This window comes from Hippoglossus stenolepis, chromosome 19, assembly GCF_022539355.2.
Source record: "Hippoglossus stenolepis isolate QCI-W04-F060 chromosome 19, HSTE1.2, whole genome shotgun sequence".
Lineage (NCBI taxonomy): Eukaryota > Metazoa > Chordata > Actinopteri > Pleuronectiformes > Pleuronectidae > Hippoglossus > Hippoglossus stenolepis.
Genome location: NC_061501.1, coordinates 1,091,254 through 1,110,474, shown reverse-complemented (window position 1 = coordinate 1,110,474; position 19,221 = coordinate 1,091,254). Strand labels below are relative to the sequence as shown.

At 39.6% G+C, this 19,221-nt stretch overlaps 1 protein-coding gene across 1 annotated transcript in view; it reads left to right on the top strand.

Moving 5' to 3' along the window:
• Positions 1-412: 412 nt before the first annotated feature.
• snx7 (sorting nexin 7) overlaps positions 413-19,221 on the top strand; it is a 41,340-nt gene continuing 22,531 nt past the window's right edge. Inside the window, exons 1-7 of the mRNA XM_035142525.2 lie at positions 413-586; positions 9,633-9,821; positions 10,403-10,513; positions 11,814-11,972; positions 12,712-12,910; positions 13,576-13,775; positions 16,356-16,442. Of these exons, the coding sequence (XP_034998416.1) occupies positions 503-586; positions 9,633-9,821; positions 10,403-10,513; positions 11,814-11,972; positions 12,712-12,910; positions 13,576-13,775; positions 16,356-16,442 (1,029 nt within the window). The 5' untranslated portion in view covers positions 413-502. The remainder of the gene's footprint in view (positions 587-9,632; positions 9,822-10,402; positions 10,514-11,813; positions 11,973-12,711; positions 12,911-13,575; positions 13,776-16,355; positions 16,443-19,221) is intronic.

Below are 19,221 nucleotides of genomic sequence, written 5' to 3'. Positions count from 1 at the left end.
TGAACTACTGAATATACAAATTTGAACCCAGAATTCCCTGATGCTGTTTTTTTTTTTATTGGAAATAAAATGCTGTGGAAAACCACCCGATGTCCTGCAATGGTTCGTAAGGTACAACAAAAAATATTGTCAAGAGGTAGCTCTGTCAACTGTTGTAGTAAAACATAAACTTTTAAACAGATATTTTTGTCCTGGTATTTTGTTTCAAATAAAAAATAAACGGATACTTTGATTTTCTATTGTTAGAACGTGTGTATACACTAGTAGTATCCCATTACAAGAGCCTGCACGACAAAAACAAACAAACAAGACAAATAATTGAGGTGACTAATGACTCGTTGCACTCGGATTGGCTGTGGCTGGGTGGCTTTTATTTTGAAGTGCATCCGAGGAAGTGCAGCCCCCAGTCGCTCCCCGTGTGCTTCCGCTGCTCCGAAGTTGTGGTAGTTTTCTCTCAGGTCTGCCCGATGAGTTCACTTCATTTAGAAAGTTTGAGAGCGCGATGAGCGGACAGACGGTCCCCGCGGACTTCACCGGTCACATGTTGGACCTGGACGAGGACGAAGACCTGGAGGTTTTCAGCAAGGTAAACACACAGAGCTTCAGCGGAACCCGAGAGCTTCGGACGCTCGGATTGTTCCGCTGGCTTCGCTGCTACGTGGATTCGACTCACCTCATTGACTCGCCGCTTTAACGTCAGCTTGTAGAGGATTACAAGTTGCTCCTCTCTTATGTGTGTGGAGATAGTTTCCGTGTATCGTCACGTAGAGAAAGACGGAAACCACAGGTCCTGGATCAGCTGATGAGCTGACCTTAGGACCCGACTGTCCTGTCTGCTTATTGCTGTGAAGCGCCTTTATGGAGAGACCAACACAAAACTCCATTCGGTTTTTCAACAGTTTTGTGTTTATTTGACATGTAACACAACTTTGCACATGTAGACACGCACTTAAAAGTACATTGACCAATGTTTAGGTTCTCCTTTTCATTCCGGCTTTAGTTTTTTTTAACTCCTCGCCCAGCTTTACCTGTTAGGCAAATGGATTTGAACCTGAATCCCCATGGTTGGTTGAATCGGTGGTTGTTGGTAGATGATGTAGCTGCAGAATTTAAATGATGTAATACATCTTTGAAAGGCCAAGAGTAATGTTTTATATGTCAAGTATACTGGATGTAATTGTTGACGTCATTACTGTATTATACTGAATACAGGTACACATGCCATTTCTATATGGAATTTGAAAGTAGCCAGTACTTCACTTAAACAAGTAATAAGCCATTTTTCCACCAGTGGCTTCATATTCATGTATTTTAGGGTCAGTATGTCAGAGACATGGATCAAAAAGTTGTTAAGTAGTTTGAAATTATATCCTAAGAACACATGCCTTGATTTAGATATCTACTATGAATCAATAAATTCCTATAGTGTATTCAATGTGATAATCGCTATGAATGAACATAGTCTGAGGGCTTTAGCAAAGTTGCAGGATAAGGGTGAATGGCTTTATTCAGTGTATTTCTTTGTGTGTGTGTTTCTTCTGAGCTCGATTTACATGAAGGTCAAAATGTGAACAAAGGGAGGTCTCAAACAAATCTTGATCAAAACTTGGTCACAAATCAAAACTCCACTGGCTCCAAGACCAGGTACAGGGTCACAGTCCTCATGAGGGGATCTTATATTTAGTCTGGAAAACAATAGACAAGTAAAACAAGTGTCAAATGTCACCACTGTGAGAAAAGGTTAGTTAGTGTTGTCAGTGGCAAAAGTGATGGTTGGCAGGAAATGTACTGCCGTTTGGTTGACCACCTAATCTGCAAAGCTCAAACTTGTGGCCACTTCTATGTAATAATTAAAAAAGCAGTCAATGTTGTCAACAGATTCTCATCTGTTTACTTCACCAGTTCTCACCGCATTTGTCACAGAAGTGCAAAGTCATGATGAATATAGTAGAAAAATAAATACACGCAATATTTCCAGATTTTAGCTGTTCCATAAACCAAATTCTTTTTACACTTCTCATATTAACATAAGACATCTCTAACTTGGTGTATTTAGCGCTCAGTCAGGGTTGTGGTTTTAAACCCTTGTTTTTGGGCAGAGAATTACTTGTTAAACAGCAACAAATTTTACCAATCTGAGGTAGATCATTTATGAATTATAACTCCTCACTTCAGTTGCACAATGCATAAGCAATATATCGATATATCATGAAACTTTTTTATATTGCTATTGATGAAAATTATACTGTGATAATTCTGGATATTATTTATTGCCCAGCCCTAGACTAGCATCCTTCAGGTTAGTCACTTCTGGCTGTACACCTATCAGGTCACAGATGAACACCTGTCATTTCACACAAGCACCATGGGGACTGGCCAGTAAAGAAAAGTAGCTGCAGAATATTGGTCTTTCCAAAGAACTGACAAATTATATTTTTTGTAGTAAAAGATAGGGCTGGGTATTGCCTACAACCTCACGATACGATACGTATCACGATACAGAGGCCACGATACGATACGTATCACGAAACACGTTGCTTTTGAATAATGACCATGTCCTGCACAGAATTCACTACAACAGCTGTTCTTTATTATTCCATATAACAACAAAGGCAAAGCCTTAAGGATCGCACTACTCAAAACACTTACAATTCTACAATAAAAAAAAAAAAAAACGATGCACAGAAAGGATCTGTCGCTCACGTATCTCTTCCCAAGATCCCCGGAGTGTTTTAATGTCCCTCGTAAGTGCAGAGTCTGTTGCTTGGACATGAGCGCCGTTGCACAGCTGGGCATGCAGCGGTGCTATAACAGACAGCGTAGGGGTCTTTTCTTCTGTCATTACGAGTGTTGCAACTTTTAGCGGCTTCAGGGCTTTAGCCACATCTTCAGCACAGGCCAGGTCCGCTTCAGTTAAGGTCCACAACTCCTTGGCATTCTTCCGCACCTCAGTGGAGAGTAATGCTGCGCACATTGCTCTAAGAAGTGCTCCAACATTTCACAGGCGCTGTTCCATCTTGTAGCTGCATCTGTCATGAGCTTGTGCTCGGGGAGATTAAGTAGCTTCTGATTTTCATTCAGGGCATGGCTTGCAATTGTGCTTTTCCTAAAAAAAGCCATGATGCTGCGAATTCTTCCCAGTTTACGGGAAACAGTGGGTGTCTTGAGTGCACTTTGAGCGGCCAAATTCAGACTGTGCGGAATGCATTTCACGTGCAATAACTCCGCCAGTTTTTCACTGTTTCCTTCCATGTTTGTTTTGAATTGAGACGCGTGCTGTTTTTGCCTATGCTGCCACCTATTGGCATTATTGTGCACTGCACCATAGGGGATGTTTCGTTTTCAAGACTGCCGTCACAGCAAGGAGGACGTCACGATATATTGCCATATCGATTTTTTGAGCACAGCCCTAGTAAAAGACAAGTCAGTGTGTCTAGTAATTATGAAAAAGAGAATCCAGAGTGTCAGCACAGCTGGAATCATTCAGCCTTTCTCCCAGTGTCTGGTAAATTAGATGAAGTGGAGGCACAAATGCTCTTGGTTTAAATTAACGCTCTTCAACTGAAATTGGGTGTCCTGCAAGCAGCTTTCACAAGACCACATTCTGAATTCTGATTCTGAGCTAAGATGCTGAAACCTCATTCAGAAGGAGAATTTGTAGGAGCTAAGTTGCTGCTGTGGAGCTACTTTTGCTGTTTAAAATAAAAGTTTACATTATGTGCAAACACTATGCATTTGTCTTACTCTGCAAGAACAGACACCTGCCTTGACATTTGAATATTCAGGTAAAAGTGCAAAACCCCTTCAGGTATTTGGCGATAGGTGTCAGAACATGGAAGGTAAACATAAGACAAGGGAAATATTTGTTAAGCTATCAAATGTGGAAAGAGCTGATGCTCCTTACAACATGAAATCATGAAGCTATAAACAAACAAATTATGCAACATCTCAGGTTCTATAAACTGTATGTATGTAAAGTGTATGTACTAGATGCAAGTAGCATCATCATTGCCATCTGACATCAGATACCTGACAGACAAACAGCAGCAGATTTAGCCATCACATTAGATAGGTTAATGACGTGTCCAATGTGATCCTCAAGGACATGATAAAATTGAAATGCTTTCCTCACCCTGATAGAAAAAAAAAAACTAGTGTTGACAGGATAACTGGAACGGTTAGCTATCCAGCCACATCTCCCATGGCCAAGTTTGTCAAACAGTACCTTCCTCTTTGCCACTGGCAAAAAAGTTAGGGTCAATATTTGCATTCATTTGCATGTTAGCAAAATGGAAATAGGTCTAGCTGATGTAGTGCTGTAACTAATATGCACATTAATTATCAATTTGTTCTTATTTCTATAGTGAATCAATTACAAAATAGTCAAAATGCATCACTGCAAATTACAGTCTTCATAAAACATAAAGAAGACCCAGTGTTAACACCCCAGTCTCATTTTGTCAGACAGCTGTTTTTATAGAAAAGCTTTTAAGATCCTTTGTGCACATACCTGCTCAGCAGTAAACAACAGTTAGTAAGGGAGCAACTGGTGAAAATGTAGTAGCTGAAGTGTCAGATATTTTCCTAAGAAGTTTGTGGAAGCATAGAAGAGCCTACCTTGCTTATCTATTGGACTTAGATTCATCAAGTGGATTTAAACACCCGTCCAAATGTTGGAGTTCACCATAACAACTCAAAAGTGCTAATTAGCAGCAACCTCTGCGACGACCCTATTGAAACTCGAGGAATCATTATTTATGTCTCCTCCCAATGATATTTGGCGGTTTAAACATGCATCACATTTGCTGAAACTTTGGACAAAATTCAGATGTTTGAGAGATTTACATGTGAAATGGTTTTCAGGTATTGGAGTGCCCAATTAACACATCAACAGTGCATGAACATTTTGGGTCATATGTATGACGTACCAGACGTACAAAATGTCTAGACATCCCCTTTCCAAACAGGAAGTCAGCTATTTTGGATTAAGTGGTCATGTTTTATATTGTGATGTACTCCTCCTAGCAGGTTGACCAAATCGAGCTGAAATTTGGTCAGAAGACCCTTTAGACATGGTCGATGATAGGTTATGAATATTGTATGAAAATCGGTAGGTATATGTATCATGGCCAGACTTACAAAAAGGCTTCTTGGACCAATACCCTAAATTTACAGGAAGTTGGTGAAGTTGACTAACATATTTGATGACCTGGAGTGAGGACATTAACATGTCAAAATTCAGCATAGTCATTGCACCACCTACTAGCATCAGGATATATGCCTCAACAGTGACATTAAAGTCCTTCATGCAATGTGTAAACGCATAATTCAATACCAAGCCGTGTCAACTAACCTTCAACAACTACACTGCAGCCGCAGCACTGCATGCAGACTGCGAGGGCCTGACCATCGCTGCTTGCAGCTTGTTCATAAGTTCATAAGAATTGCTCCATCGAACGTCAGTCAAAATGTACTCAGACAATACTTCCTCAGACAAAACTTCTTCAAACAAACTTCTTCAGACACAACTTCCTCGGACTAAACTTTCTCACACAATTCATTTTTTTTCAGTAAAAACAGCATTACACAAAACGTCCTCAGACAAAACTTCTTCGGACAGTACTTCCTCAGACCAAATGGCATCTGACAAAATGGACTCAGACAAACCAGCATTAGACAATTCTCCCTCAGACAAAACCACCTCCGACAAAACTTCTTCAAACAAATCTTCCTCTGATCAAACGGCATTAGACAAAATGGCCTCAGACAAAACTTGCACAGACAAAACTTCCTTAGATAAAATGGACATCATACTGAGGGGAGTAATGTGAGAATTTGTAAACATAACCTCCGCAAAGTTGTAAATTATTGTGTTCTATTAATCATTTTACACCGCTTAATTAACCTTCATAATCCTCACACTCACAATCCCCACTCTCTGTAGAGGTCAGTCCCACCCCTTGCTCAAACTAGCTCAACATTGGAGAGCCTCACTCTTTTGAGTGGTAATTAGCGTTAGGTACTGAAATTCAGTGTCAATCTAGTTCCTAGACAGCCAGTACCGACCGGACCGAATCACAGCGTAGATTTCGGTGCCTCATCTTGGTGTACTTAAATAGTTGCCCATCTTACAGGCAACATAAACAAGTGCCTAGTTAACTTTACATTTAACTGTGGTGGCAACACACTCTCTACATGGCTCTGGCAACACTTAACGTTAGCCTACAGTAGTCACCTTAAACTAGGGTAGTCTAACGTGTGTTAATATAATGTGTGCAGCAGGAAGCTGTAGCTACCAACATTTTTCCACCTGCTCTGGTCACATCTGCCACACATAGCAAACACATCTGTGGTGTCTGAAAACAGGTAAAATCACTCTTTCCCCCTCACCTCAGACTGTTACCATAACAACCACTTAATCCCAAAGACACAGATGTTGGTCATGGTTACTCTTGAATATAATTTGGAAATTTTTTGCTGTTTTCAGTAAAGGTCAACTATACAACATATTTCTGCATTTCCAACAACGCTGATGGGAGACTGTGGTTTTTTCAACAGGAGATAGAGTGAGAGATCCCTGTTGCATATGTATGATCACATGATAACCAAGTTATCAGGGAGAGAAAAGTCATGATGTGTTTGTCGTTGTGGAGCGAGGCATGACTGCTGACCTCAGCAGCTTCTTAGCTGTTGTTACAGGAAACAGGCCTGCAGGCAGCTCACTCTTAATTCACCACTGTTTGCATAAACTGTATCATTTGAGTGTGACAACATAAAGTCCACTGTGAAAAAAGGCTTGTGCTTCCAAGGAAAACTGAATAACGATTATGATTTCATTGATTAATCTAGCAATTATTTTTTTACATTCGTCAATCTTTCAAGTTCTTTTTTCAAAAATTCTTCCTGAGTTAAAAAAGACACATTTTAAATCTTAATTTATGCTATCGCAAAAAGTAAGATTTTGAGTTTATTGTTATTAATAATAGTAGGTAGTACTAAATATTGAGTGAGTGAGTTTCTCTCTGTGTGTGCACATTTCTGTGTCACATTGACCTTAACATTGTATGAAGGCCATGAATGTGTGGGAGTATCCGTACTTCATAATTTATTGTGTTTTTCACAGAAAACAAGCTGATTTCAGGCTGTAGAAATATTTTAAAATTGTGTTTGCTTTAGTCCAAATTTGAAACGGCTCAATTTGACCCATTCATCACACAAAGCACAAGGGTTAAGGTACTGGAGATGGATGCATGCATGAAGTTTTCATCGTGTAAAATGAGTGCTGTCGCTGCTGTCAGCTTTGACCTTGTTACGATTTCTTGCTTGGAACATTCTAATCTTGAATCAATGCTTTTTCTCCTGTTGATGTTTCTGTTACAGTGGGCTCAGAGTTAAGGATAGCAACAGTTTCTGTCTGAAGTGAATATAGTCAGTGTGACAGGTAGTAGGTTCAGCATGTGTAGATTAATAGAGTTATACAGTTCATTTGTTACTGAGGTTTTTTTTGCCTCATTCAAATTCTTGCTCCGCACAACATCTGCATAGGTTTACAAATTGAAAAGGGTCCCGATGGCTCGCAGAGTTAGCTGTAAAAAATGAACTGGGTGCACAATCCTCAGTTCTGAAAGTCGGAATAGTCACAGTAATCTAAAATATACTGTAATCAGCCACTTACTTTGACAAGTACCTGACTAGTTATAATTGTGGCCTCCGTGTTCATCTGAGTAGAAATTATCAAATTTACAAAATACAAACATCTGGGGTAGACCAACACTTGGCCTGATTGAGTTTTCAAGATGTGCTTTGGCTGTGGGTTAAACCTGAAGTGCTCATTAAGAATACACCAATCATAGCACAAATATACAAGGACAATATCGATCTATCAATAATATTTAACTGGACGACTTGTCCACAATGTAATGTAGGTGGACAGGTTTCTAATTGCGTCTAACTAATGTGTGCGTTTCAGCAGAGAAAACTTGAGAAACAATAGTTGTGCTGTGAGGAAAAAGTGAAAATTGTATTTCGTTTTGACAAAGAGGCTGAACTATCTAGATTCAACAATGTCCATGAGGCCAGGACCAATAGCCAATCACTGGAGACTGCAGGAAATTATTACACAAGCCAATAAATCATTTTGGACACATCTTTAAAAATGATGACTTGTTGTTTGAACACTTATAATGATTAAACAGACAATATGCCATTTGTCAATGAGTGGTGAAGTGTCTGATGCTGTCAGTGTGTGAATGAGATGTGCAAGCAGAGAGATGCTTTATACAGGGTGGTAGCACTGCTCTTCTATCATTCTATTGGTAAGTGAATAAGTTTATTTCCTGACAGGTTGCTTACCTTTTACTTTAAGCCAATGGTGGGAATGATGAGTCCTAAAATGGGTTGTATGCTCAAAGCATATATAAACCTTCTTATGTAAAGTGCCTTGAGATAATATATATTATGATTTGGCGCTATAAAAATAAAATTTAATTGAATAAATATGTGCAGTTCATTGAATTCACTGTTATGGATGGATGCATTTAGCGTGTGCCTGTAGTTTGGTGGTAACTGGCTTTTTGACTACTCTAATCAAAACAGATGTTTTAACCACTGAACTGTTGGCTGGGTAGATGGAAGAACAGGAAATAAATAAACATAGTGACCTGCTTAGTGTGAATTCCTTCCCTTCATGTAAATATATAGTCAAATCATATAAATGTAATATACGGTAGATCATTTGTTATTCAATAAAATTGTATTTGTATAGCGCCAAATAATACTTTCTGTATTTTGAGACGGAGGAAATACAGGAACAGTGACACTGCAGCCAAACCTTTTTTGGAAGTCTAATCAAGCTTGCTTTGATGGTGTTTTGGCAGGACAGATCAGATGAAGCCAAATTCTATTTGCTAAAGCAGATGGGAAAGAATAGGTTATTCTGTTGCCTGTATTAATGTCATATTGTTATTACCAGATGATCTGGTCACCTCCAGCAGAGATGCTAGTGACCATAAATACTTTTCCCACCAATATTGTGTGAAGGTTTATGAAACTGTCATAACAATGCGTAATAGTCATAATAAAAGACACCCAAATCCTGTTGTGGGGTTACTGATGTGGTGATCAGCTGCAGCACTTCCTTTCCCCTCTGTCCAGTCAGAAGTGAAGGAAGGAAACCACTTGGTCAGCTCAGTCTTATTTTCTCACATGCTCAACTTTATGAACGTTGGTTGGTAATAAGATGTGATATCAGAGCTTCTGTGGCATTTTCCTGGCAAAAAAATGTAAAGCATTTCTACATTTAGTTTTAGAAAAGTTATGTCAAGCACATTTCTAACAGTCAAGAACCATGAATGGCACAGTGAAGGTGGAGCACATGCAGGAAGTGATACATGTGCTGTATACTGGGGTTTGCTGGTATCCTTGTTCATACATTTGTTGTTAGACCAAAAGCAAACTTGTTAAACCGTCAGAGGTAAGTTAAACAGCCAGCTCTCACAGATACACTGTGACTTACACATATGGATAATGCCCTATATGTTGAGTATCTCTTTGAAAACAGTCAGGATGTTGCTCTTTGTTGTTCACATGGAAATCAACTGAACACTTACAGTGTCATTGCCTCACTGGTTCAGAACACATCCCTGGCAGATGGAAGCTCCATGCCCAACTCTCCCAGCTCCATGGTCAACCAGTACAGACTGGAGGAGGATGAGGAAGGGCAGCAGGACACTAACACCAAAGACATCTTCATCACTGTCGACAACCCGGAGAGCCATGTCACTGCCATCGAGACCTTCATCATGTACAGGGTCCTGACCAAGGTGAGAATGTCGTAAATGGCCGTGTACATGCAGCATAGTAAAAGGACTGCATCCATCTAGTGACATACAGTCAATGTTCTTACTTGTATTACTCAGAGTAAAAGCAACATTTCTATCAACTTTCTTACTTGAGACAATGACAGTATCTCTGCTGATGTTGAGGACAGATATAGGGGTGTGCTAACCTGTTAGGGTTTGCAGGAGATGGAGGTCAGACATGGACATTAGAAGCTACAGATGAGGCAACAAACACTCAGAAGTTTGTGTCTCTATTGTTTGCAAAAGTTTATTAATTACTACACTATATGTCATAATGACATCATGATCATGTCATTCCTACCCTATGATCATAAATAATTTATTTGATCTATATTAGGTGTTGGTTAAAAGACTGAGACACTGCTCCCTCTGTTTCCGTCCCTATGTAATCACCACACCAGCACCTTAACATGTTATCACTTTCCTAAGAACAGGAAAAACATCTTATTTCTATGATTTTGTGAAAATCAGAAGATTGACATCAGTCTTGTAGGCTATGCAGCGTGGTGATTGGGTAGTGATTTGACAGCTTCTTTCTGCAGACTACGCGGAGTGAGTTTGACTCCAGTGAGTATGAGGTACTCCGACGCTACCAGGACTTCTTGTGGCTCAGGAGCAGACTGGAGGAAAACCACCCGACACTCATTGTCCACGTATGTATTAGCCCACCGCATCATCTGCTGAACACATCTGTGGGCTACGTCACAAGTCCACTGGGACAAGACCAGAGCTCATTTACCACAAGTCGTGCATACTTGATGTTACTGTCAGCCATATTCCAAAGCACTCAGGGTTTTTGGAGTTGATCTTTGTCTTACTTTTGTAATTATTTTCTGAATCATTACTTTTGTTTTGGTTACATTAGAAAATGGAGGAGTAACTTAGTTGAGGTAAGATGTGATGTTTTTACACAATTAAAGTCTGTGTGTTACAGAAAAAAAACGTTTCTATCTATTAAATTTGTAGATTTTTTGATATCTTGGGTAGTGTGGTAGGTGGTGTTTTTGATGGGTCTGAAACAGGACCATACTAATTGCATGTCTTTAAAGGTAGATTTGGTAAGTTGTTTCTGAAACAGTTTGTTATTGTATTTGTTGAAATCCCCTTTATGTCCAGATAGTCATCAATTAATGAGATAAAAGAAGAAAGAAAAGGAAAAAAGGCGACGAAGCAGGGGCGACTTAGTGAGCGAGCGAGTCACGGAAAAGTTGTATTCCTGCAGTTGTTACACAGTGCACGTTCATATGGGCGAAGCTTTGACGAGAGGGTCGATGGAGAGGATGGGATGTATCGGTAGCATTTTTTCAAAGTATAGTCTGCTCTTGCTAACTTTTCCACGATTACTAACCCTTGCTTTAAGTGCTTGAGTTTGTGTTGAAGAAATGAGAGTGCAGATTTAATTTTCTGTACATTTTTCTTTTTCCTTTTATGCAAAGTGTGTCAGAAAATCCAACCATTTGGACCGAAGTAACAATTTATTTAGTCCAAGATTCCCTAATGCAGAAAAAGAGATTATTCTTTGGCTTCAGATTTCTTTATCCTTCTAAGCATGTTTTTTTCTGATATTGCTCTTTTATTTGTATACACTTTTTTACATTTCAAATTATGTAAATCACACATATGTGAATATGGGTGTAAGATTTTTTTTGTCTGACATACAATATATATATAAAGGGATGTTTATTAGAGTCATGTTTAACAACTAGTATAAAAGATGAAAAGAGTCAAGATATATCATTATTTATGGCAGTCCTTTTAGAATGTACATATATTGATTGAGTTCACAGTAAAAAAATAAATAAGTCAGTTCTAACTGCAACAACACACCATCCAAGTTGAAGTTCCCTATGTGCAGGAGAGCAAATAATGTGCTGGCCATGTGGAAATATGTCACCATCATTACCATCATTGTTTGGCTCTTTGACTTAGGACACAGTTTTGGTCTTTCCACAGCCGCTGCCGGAGAAGTTTGTGATGAAAGGCATGGTGGAACGATTCAACGACGACTTCATCGAGACCAGGAGGAAAGCTCTGCACCGTTTCCTCAACAAGATCTCTGAGCATCCCATCCTGTCCTTCAGCCAGCACTTCAACGTCTTCCTCACCGCACAGGTCAGACATGCACACATGCACTAAGAGAGTCTCTGTGCACATTCAACAATTTAATGACAGCTATTGTTTTCTGTCATTAAGTTAATCAAAAGCAGAGGGCTAAAAGCCGCCAGTTCATTCTTGAACTTTATTGTTTTCAGTGTCTGCATAGACTACTCACTGTATGGGGTCTATGTTAGCAGCAAACCCAAAGCAGAAAGACTTTAACACCGCATACTTAAGCATTTGTTTATTAATTGCGAGTCATATGATCTTGCAATATTCAACAACGTTATCACATATTGCACGCTTTCCTAATGTCATGCAGCACTAATCTCAAGGACCCGGTCAACGCAGAAACGGAAATGAGTCAGTCTGGTGATTTTTATTGCATCACTAGCTTGCATGGACAATAAAGCCCTGGGGTTGATAAAAAATGTTGAAAAGATGTTTTTTTAACAGTTAAAATAAATTCTACATTTGCTGCCATTCTTACCAGTTTGTCACAGAGGCGCAATGACCAAGAAAGCTTCTTACTCCAAGTGCAAATTGACATTGTGACATTGTCCACTAAGCAATTTAAAGGTGTTAGTTGGTGTATTGTTGGGTGACTCAGGTTATGCCTTATTCCCACTGCTTCCACTCTTATGCTAAAACAGACTGACAATCAGACATGAGATTAAACCAGTAGGAACATTTTGAAACTGGTTCAACACTGGTACCCAATTTAATTTAAGCCCTGTGCTATGACCTCCTACAGGAGCTGACGTCCCACAAGAAACAGGGTCCAGGCTTCTTGAGCAGGATGGGAGAAACGGTGAGGTCAGTGGCCAACTCGGTACGAGGCCTGAAGAGCCGCCCAGAGGAGTTCACTTTTATGCAGGAGTATGTGGAGGACTTCAGCAACAAGATCTGTTCTGTGGACAAAGTCACCCAGAGGATTATCAAAGAACAGAGAGGTACTGCAGCATGCTTATTGAGTACTTTATTGAGAAAGTTTTGTGATTATTATATTTTAGTTTCAAGTGTCAAATAATCTTCCTCATATCAGGGAGTTGATCAGGGGCTCTGCACTGATTTGCTAAGTTAGGACCATGGTATCAACACTCAGTCAGTTGAGGAAATAAATAAGGAAGAAAATATATATTTTTTAAAGCAATACCAAAAATGTTCCATATATATATATATATATTTTACAAGGTAAAGAAGAGAAAAAAAGCTCTGACTGGACACATTTGTGTCTCAGTAACTTTTGATTCCATATATCCATCATTCCGTCCACGTAAATGATCATGTTAAACCCAGTGTGTTTTGAATTTCAACCCAAACAAACAAACACTTTACAAACTCAAAAACGCTGTACAAACGTTAACATTGAGATTATAGACAGCCTTTTGTTTTTTTGTGATTGCAAATACTCACAGTAATAGAGTTCTGCTCAGCACATAGGGTGGAAATAGTATTCTAATATCTAATAACTGCTGTGTTGGAGTGTGATCCAGGTAGTACATCACAATGGAAAGAAACCAAAATGAAAGAGGCGCTGGATTTATTAACACAATATTTATATATTTGCATTATTAATACAACATCAAGTTTGTTTAAAAGTCCTCTGTGCTTCCAGAGTATCTGGATGAGCTGAAGCAGTATGGCCCCGTGTATGTCCAGTGGGCAGGGTCAGAGGGGGACTTGGGGGAACCCTTGAAGGCCGTGGCCAGCTGTGTGGAACGCTGCAGTAAGGAAACCGAAGAGAACAACCAGCATCTGTCTGAGGTCCTGGCCCCTGCCCTGCACGAGTACATCCTGTGTGCTGAGACACTGAAGGTGAGCTAAGACCACACTGCTCACATCTGAAACCCAGCCCACAAAGGGAGAGAGGAGACTAATGGCATCATTTATCAAAGGAGGCACAGAAGTTCTTCTCACCTGGTCTACATCCATCTGCTTGTGCATGTAAAGGCTCATTTCCATATAAGGATGATAAATCAACACCTGTCATGTTTAGTTCAGTCGTCAACTTTCCCACTAGTCAAACAAGTCATCATCATTCTGTCATTCTCACACTGACTATGTAAACGTGCTCATGCTTAGTAATTACTCTTATTACCATGATCATTTGCAAATTAGAACTAACCCAAAACCAGAAGAGTAGCTAATGGGAATGCTATTTGTTTATTAGGTTTTTTTAGGTCATAAAGCAAACTACTGAACAGAGTGAAATGGTGATGTGATGATAGTGATGGATGAATGAATGAATCAATAGAAACGGAAAGTGATAACAGTTCATCCTGAAGGAACATGAATTAAGTGTTAATCCACTTATTGGATGTAGAAATGTTTCACTGGCCTCGGTAGGATGCACATTTTGTAGCAGTCAATTCAAATCTCTCATCTCTCGCAATTCTTAGAGCCACTTCACTATAGTGACTAGAAAATGTGAGATTTTAATACTCACGCATTTTTTTAATTATTTGACATTGATGACAGACAAAGCTCTTTTCAGCTTTGCCTGGTTCCCACAATCAACATAACATTACACAATTAACAACACTTGTTTGGCTTTGTTATGCCTCCGGGCCGGCCATAACCAGTGGCCGGATGCATTATGTTTTGGGGTTGTCCGTCTGTCCATCTGCCAGTCTGTCTGTCTGTCCCATTCTCATGAGCACGATATCTCATGAATGCCTTGAGGGAATCTTTTCAAATTGGGTGCAAGTATTCACACAGCACAGTTTTTGCCCTGTGAAGGTGATAACTCTGGAACGCCATTAAGGAGTCCTTTCATTTCATTATTATTACATGTCATTTAGCTGACGCTATTATCCAAAGCGACTTCCAATTTTTGCATTCAACATCTATGAGGGGCCATTCAGGGTTCAGCTTCTTGCCCAAGGACACTTCTGCATGCAGATGGGGCTGCCGACTGACCTTCTGGTTGGAGGACGAGCGCTCTACCCCTCAGCCACAGCCATTTACATTTGGCACAAACATTTACTCGGACTCGAAGATTAGAACACTTTGGTAGCCAAAGGTCAAAGTTCAAGGTCACAGTGGCCTCAAAAAGTATCTTTATGTTTTTTTCTTGAACGTGATATCTTAAGATTAATTTGAGGGAATTTGTTTAAATTTGGTAAAAACGTCTATTAGACTCAACGATCACCTTAATAGAATTTGGTGTTAAAGGTCGAGGTCACTGTGACCTTACAAAGCACATTTTATGCCTTGTGAATGCGATATCTCTGCAAAGCCTTGAGGGAATTTTTTTCACCTTTGTGGCCTCACGTCCCTGTGAATGTGATATATTAGGACTACCTGTTGGGAATTTCATTACGTCAGGTACATTTCACTTGGACTCACTGATTAATTGATTCGATTTCAGTGGTCAAAGGTCGAGGTCATGTTGGCCTCCAAAATCAATTTTTGGGCCTCTTGAATGTGATATCTCAAGACTTCCTGAGGGAATTTCTTCAACTTTTGATCAGTTGTCACACTCAAAGATAAAAGATTATGTTTCTGTGGTCGAAGAGAGAAGAGAGAGAGACCAGGAACACTTGTGTATCCATCATATTTAAGCTTTGTCAGACTGGTTGTTATAATGAATAACCCTACGATTAGTATTTATGGGTGTAACATGTGTGTAGCATCTATCCTTTTGCTTCTTAGTTCTTTTATTGTTGTAATTTGCTGAATCTTTCAGATCTGATCTAAATGTCAATTTCATTTACTTCCTGGGATAGTTTGGTCAAAAGAAGGTGCTGAAGGTGGTCATATTGTATTAATTCCTCTGCGGAAATCATGTGTTTTTGTTCTCAGCTCGATACCAGCATCTGCTCATCTCACTAAAAGCTTACTTGACATCCTCCTTAGTGTTTTCTAATTCGGTCCACGTTTTTATCTTGAGATGTTTGCAATCTTTCTTTTTTTTTTCAGTTTTGTTGTCGCCTTTTAAAAGCGTCAACAGCACACCCACTCGATGAGTGAATCTTGCAAAGGATCTCAAACGGGCTCCTTTTTAGTAGAGGTTTTAGTTTTTACTAGAGGACTGTCTGGAAAACTCAGCAGGAAGTCTGGATGCTCTCACCTGGACATCCATGTGCATACATACAACCTCATCCAGAGAATTACTGGAGGTCGGTGCATGTCTGAAAGCAGCTGTAGAGTCACACACTATGATGTCATTGAAAATTTCCTGGAAATATCTTAATGATTTGGATAAGAACAACACTTCCAGGCCGTTCACTGACATTGTCATTGTACAGTTCCTTTTAGCACCCTTGAAAGTGATGTTAGAGAGCGTTTAAAGGATGTTTGTGTAAATATTAGCAATATTCAGACTCACCAAGATAGATTAAATAAAGTGATTTGAGCAAGTTTTATCAGTAACGTTTTACCGGTATTTTCTAGACTGTGATGAGACGCAGAGACAACGTCCAGGCTGAGTTTGAAGCCAAGAATGAGGCTCTGGCTTCCAGAAAAGGTGAACAAGAGGAAGTAAGTATGATTTCACATCCTCACACACAGACAATCTGAAGCCCCCCCCCCCTCTCTGTGTCCCTCTGAGCCAGCCGAGGTGTTTGTGTGTCCTCCAGTCATTTTCCCAGAGATTAGGTGTAATAAAGTGAAGCATGGAGTGTGGGCTCTCCCACAGGGCCACACTCGGCTCATATTTGGAGGTGGGGAGGCTTCCTGGGAGGATTATCTAAATATCCAGGCTTGTCGACTGGAAGTCAGTCCTCAGCTCAGTGGGAATACGAGCTGTCAATATTATTTTACACTGTAAGCCCAGCAGCTAATCGTGGAGTAATGAAAAATCCCATATCCCTTTTAGAAGATGACGCGCTTTCAAAATGTCAGGAGACAAAGAAAGAAAACAGAAAGTTTGCCAAGCAAAGGACAGAGCTATTTTTAAACACTCTACTAGAGGGGTTTGTGTATGAATGTGTGAGTTTATATTTTATTTTCAATCATTATTTCATGAGACATTCTAATTGAGACACACAGAACAACAGAAGATGTGTTGGTGTATATAAAGGAATGATTCTAGGATTTTGCTAAGAGAGGACGTTTCGATATTGGACTGTAGAAACAGAATAAACATCTGATCTTAGTTTAAAGGTTCTACTACAATGCAAAAAGTTACAAAGTTAGCATTAAAGGTCAAGTTAAGGATGTGAGCTAAATTATATCTGTATTCAAATGTGTTTTTGGTGATTGGATTGCAGTTTGATAGAGATTGACCACATGACAGTAAAGGTGTTAATGCATCAAAGTCACATTGATGGTGGAAATAATAATAACAGGCAAGAGTTTTAAACCAGCGAGGTAGCAGCAGCTAGCAGCTATTAGTAAACACAGGAAGGAGTCCCCTCCTCAGTCCACAGTCATTCAAGACAGCTGTGGATGGAATGAAGAGGAGACCATTTAAAGCACAGTCTACCATCTTCTTGACCTGGACAGAGTGATCAGATCTTAACACAGATTCAGATCGGGCATCAAAATCCGTCCTGAGATCTGATCACACACCACATTCAGCGGTGGTCTGAGACGCATGTGGCCACAATCTTTCAATTGTAAGGGCCTGGGGCCTCATTTATAAATCAGAGCATAGTTATTCATACTAGAAGTGTACAAGCGCACAAAAGCCGACGCAAAAAAACATCTTTGCGCACAAATCACAGTCCACCTGGAAACATGTGTACGTGGATCTGGCTCATATTCCACCCTATAAATGCCCACATTCAACCATAAATGGTCATATATAAATATAAGTGGAAATATAAGTTTGAAAGTGAATAGTTTTCCTTGTGTATTGTGAGTGATCTCCAGTGCGCTCTGTGCGCAGCGATTTTACACTCACTCATACTTGATGATACATACACCCTGTTAGAAGATATTATTAAAAACTATTAATGACACGGCTGTTTAATGGTATCTGAACGTAATTTGTTTTATATATTTTTCAATTGAAGGTTCGTATGGAACAGTTATGTTGCACGAGCACAATATCAATACTGACCACCTATTTTTTAATCTTTATTTCAAATTGGTAAGATCTTTCGTCATAGTAGATTTTGCATTGTTTCAAGCTGACACAGAGACACACCAAAATATTGTCATAGGACACATTTTTATACTCCGACTGGGTTAAAACACAATCGTTTGGTCTTCACAAACACAAATGACATACTTCACGTATCTCATTTACATATAGAGCAGGGGAAGTGAGATATGATCACAAGGTCTCACAGGAGACAGATTCAGTAATTCAAGGTGTGAACAGTTGAACTCACTACTTGAGTTTTGATTTCTCAGGATAGATCTTAGTACCAGGTCTCAACAGGTTTGCAGTGTGAGCACAGGAGAAACATATGAACACCGGGTGTACATAAAATCTGGTAAAATACCTAATTTAAATACTAGCAGATCATGTAAACATCTGCATTAATGTTCAAACTAAAAGAACATTTACAGTCAGATTAATCTGAGTTTGTCGTCTCTCTACTGGACAGATATATAATTGTCTACAATTTACCGCAGGCAGGTTTAAATAAAAGACTGGAGGAGAGGAAATGGGGATTCAACGCTTCAATCACTGATAATATATCAATAATGGTATCATATATTTCTTTGATTTGAGGTGGGACAGGGTTTTTGTGACAAGATGTTACAGTTCTTTAAAGGTTCAGCAGAATCATCCTAGGCAGAAAGAACTGACTGATAATAATTAGATCTAGCCTTCCTAATCGTGCTGCTGCAGATGCTTTCTTTGCCACTGCATCTAGCTGTGAACCAGTCTTTGTCTCTGGTGTAGATGTTGATGCAGTGTTGTGTACTGTGCAGGTGTGTGTCCCCTCACCCAGCTGATATCAAAATCCTTCTGTGAAATTTTAATTAAGGAGGACTGAGATATTCCCCCACAGACTTGTATTCTATTCACACTTTAATTAGCTGTGTGTGTGTGTGTGTGTGTGTGTGTGTGTGTGTGTGTGTGTGTGTGTGTGTGTGTGTGTGTGTGTGTGTGTGTGTGTGTGTGTGTGTGTGTGTGTGTGTGTGTGTGTGTGTGTGTGTGTGTGGCTGGCTTTAATTCAGTCCCTTAGCTTCTAATGCATATCAGTCGTCTTGTGCCTTGAACACATCAGTGCTAATGAGGTGGGAGTAGTGGAATAGATGCCTTTGTTACTGTTTCCGAGAGAGCTTTTTGTCAAAGAAACCTTGTGGCCACAAGCAGCGCTGAAGCCCTATGAGACAAATTGTGATTTGTGAATATGGG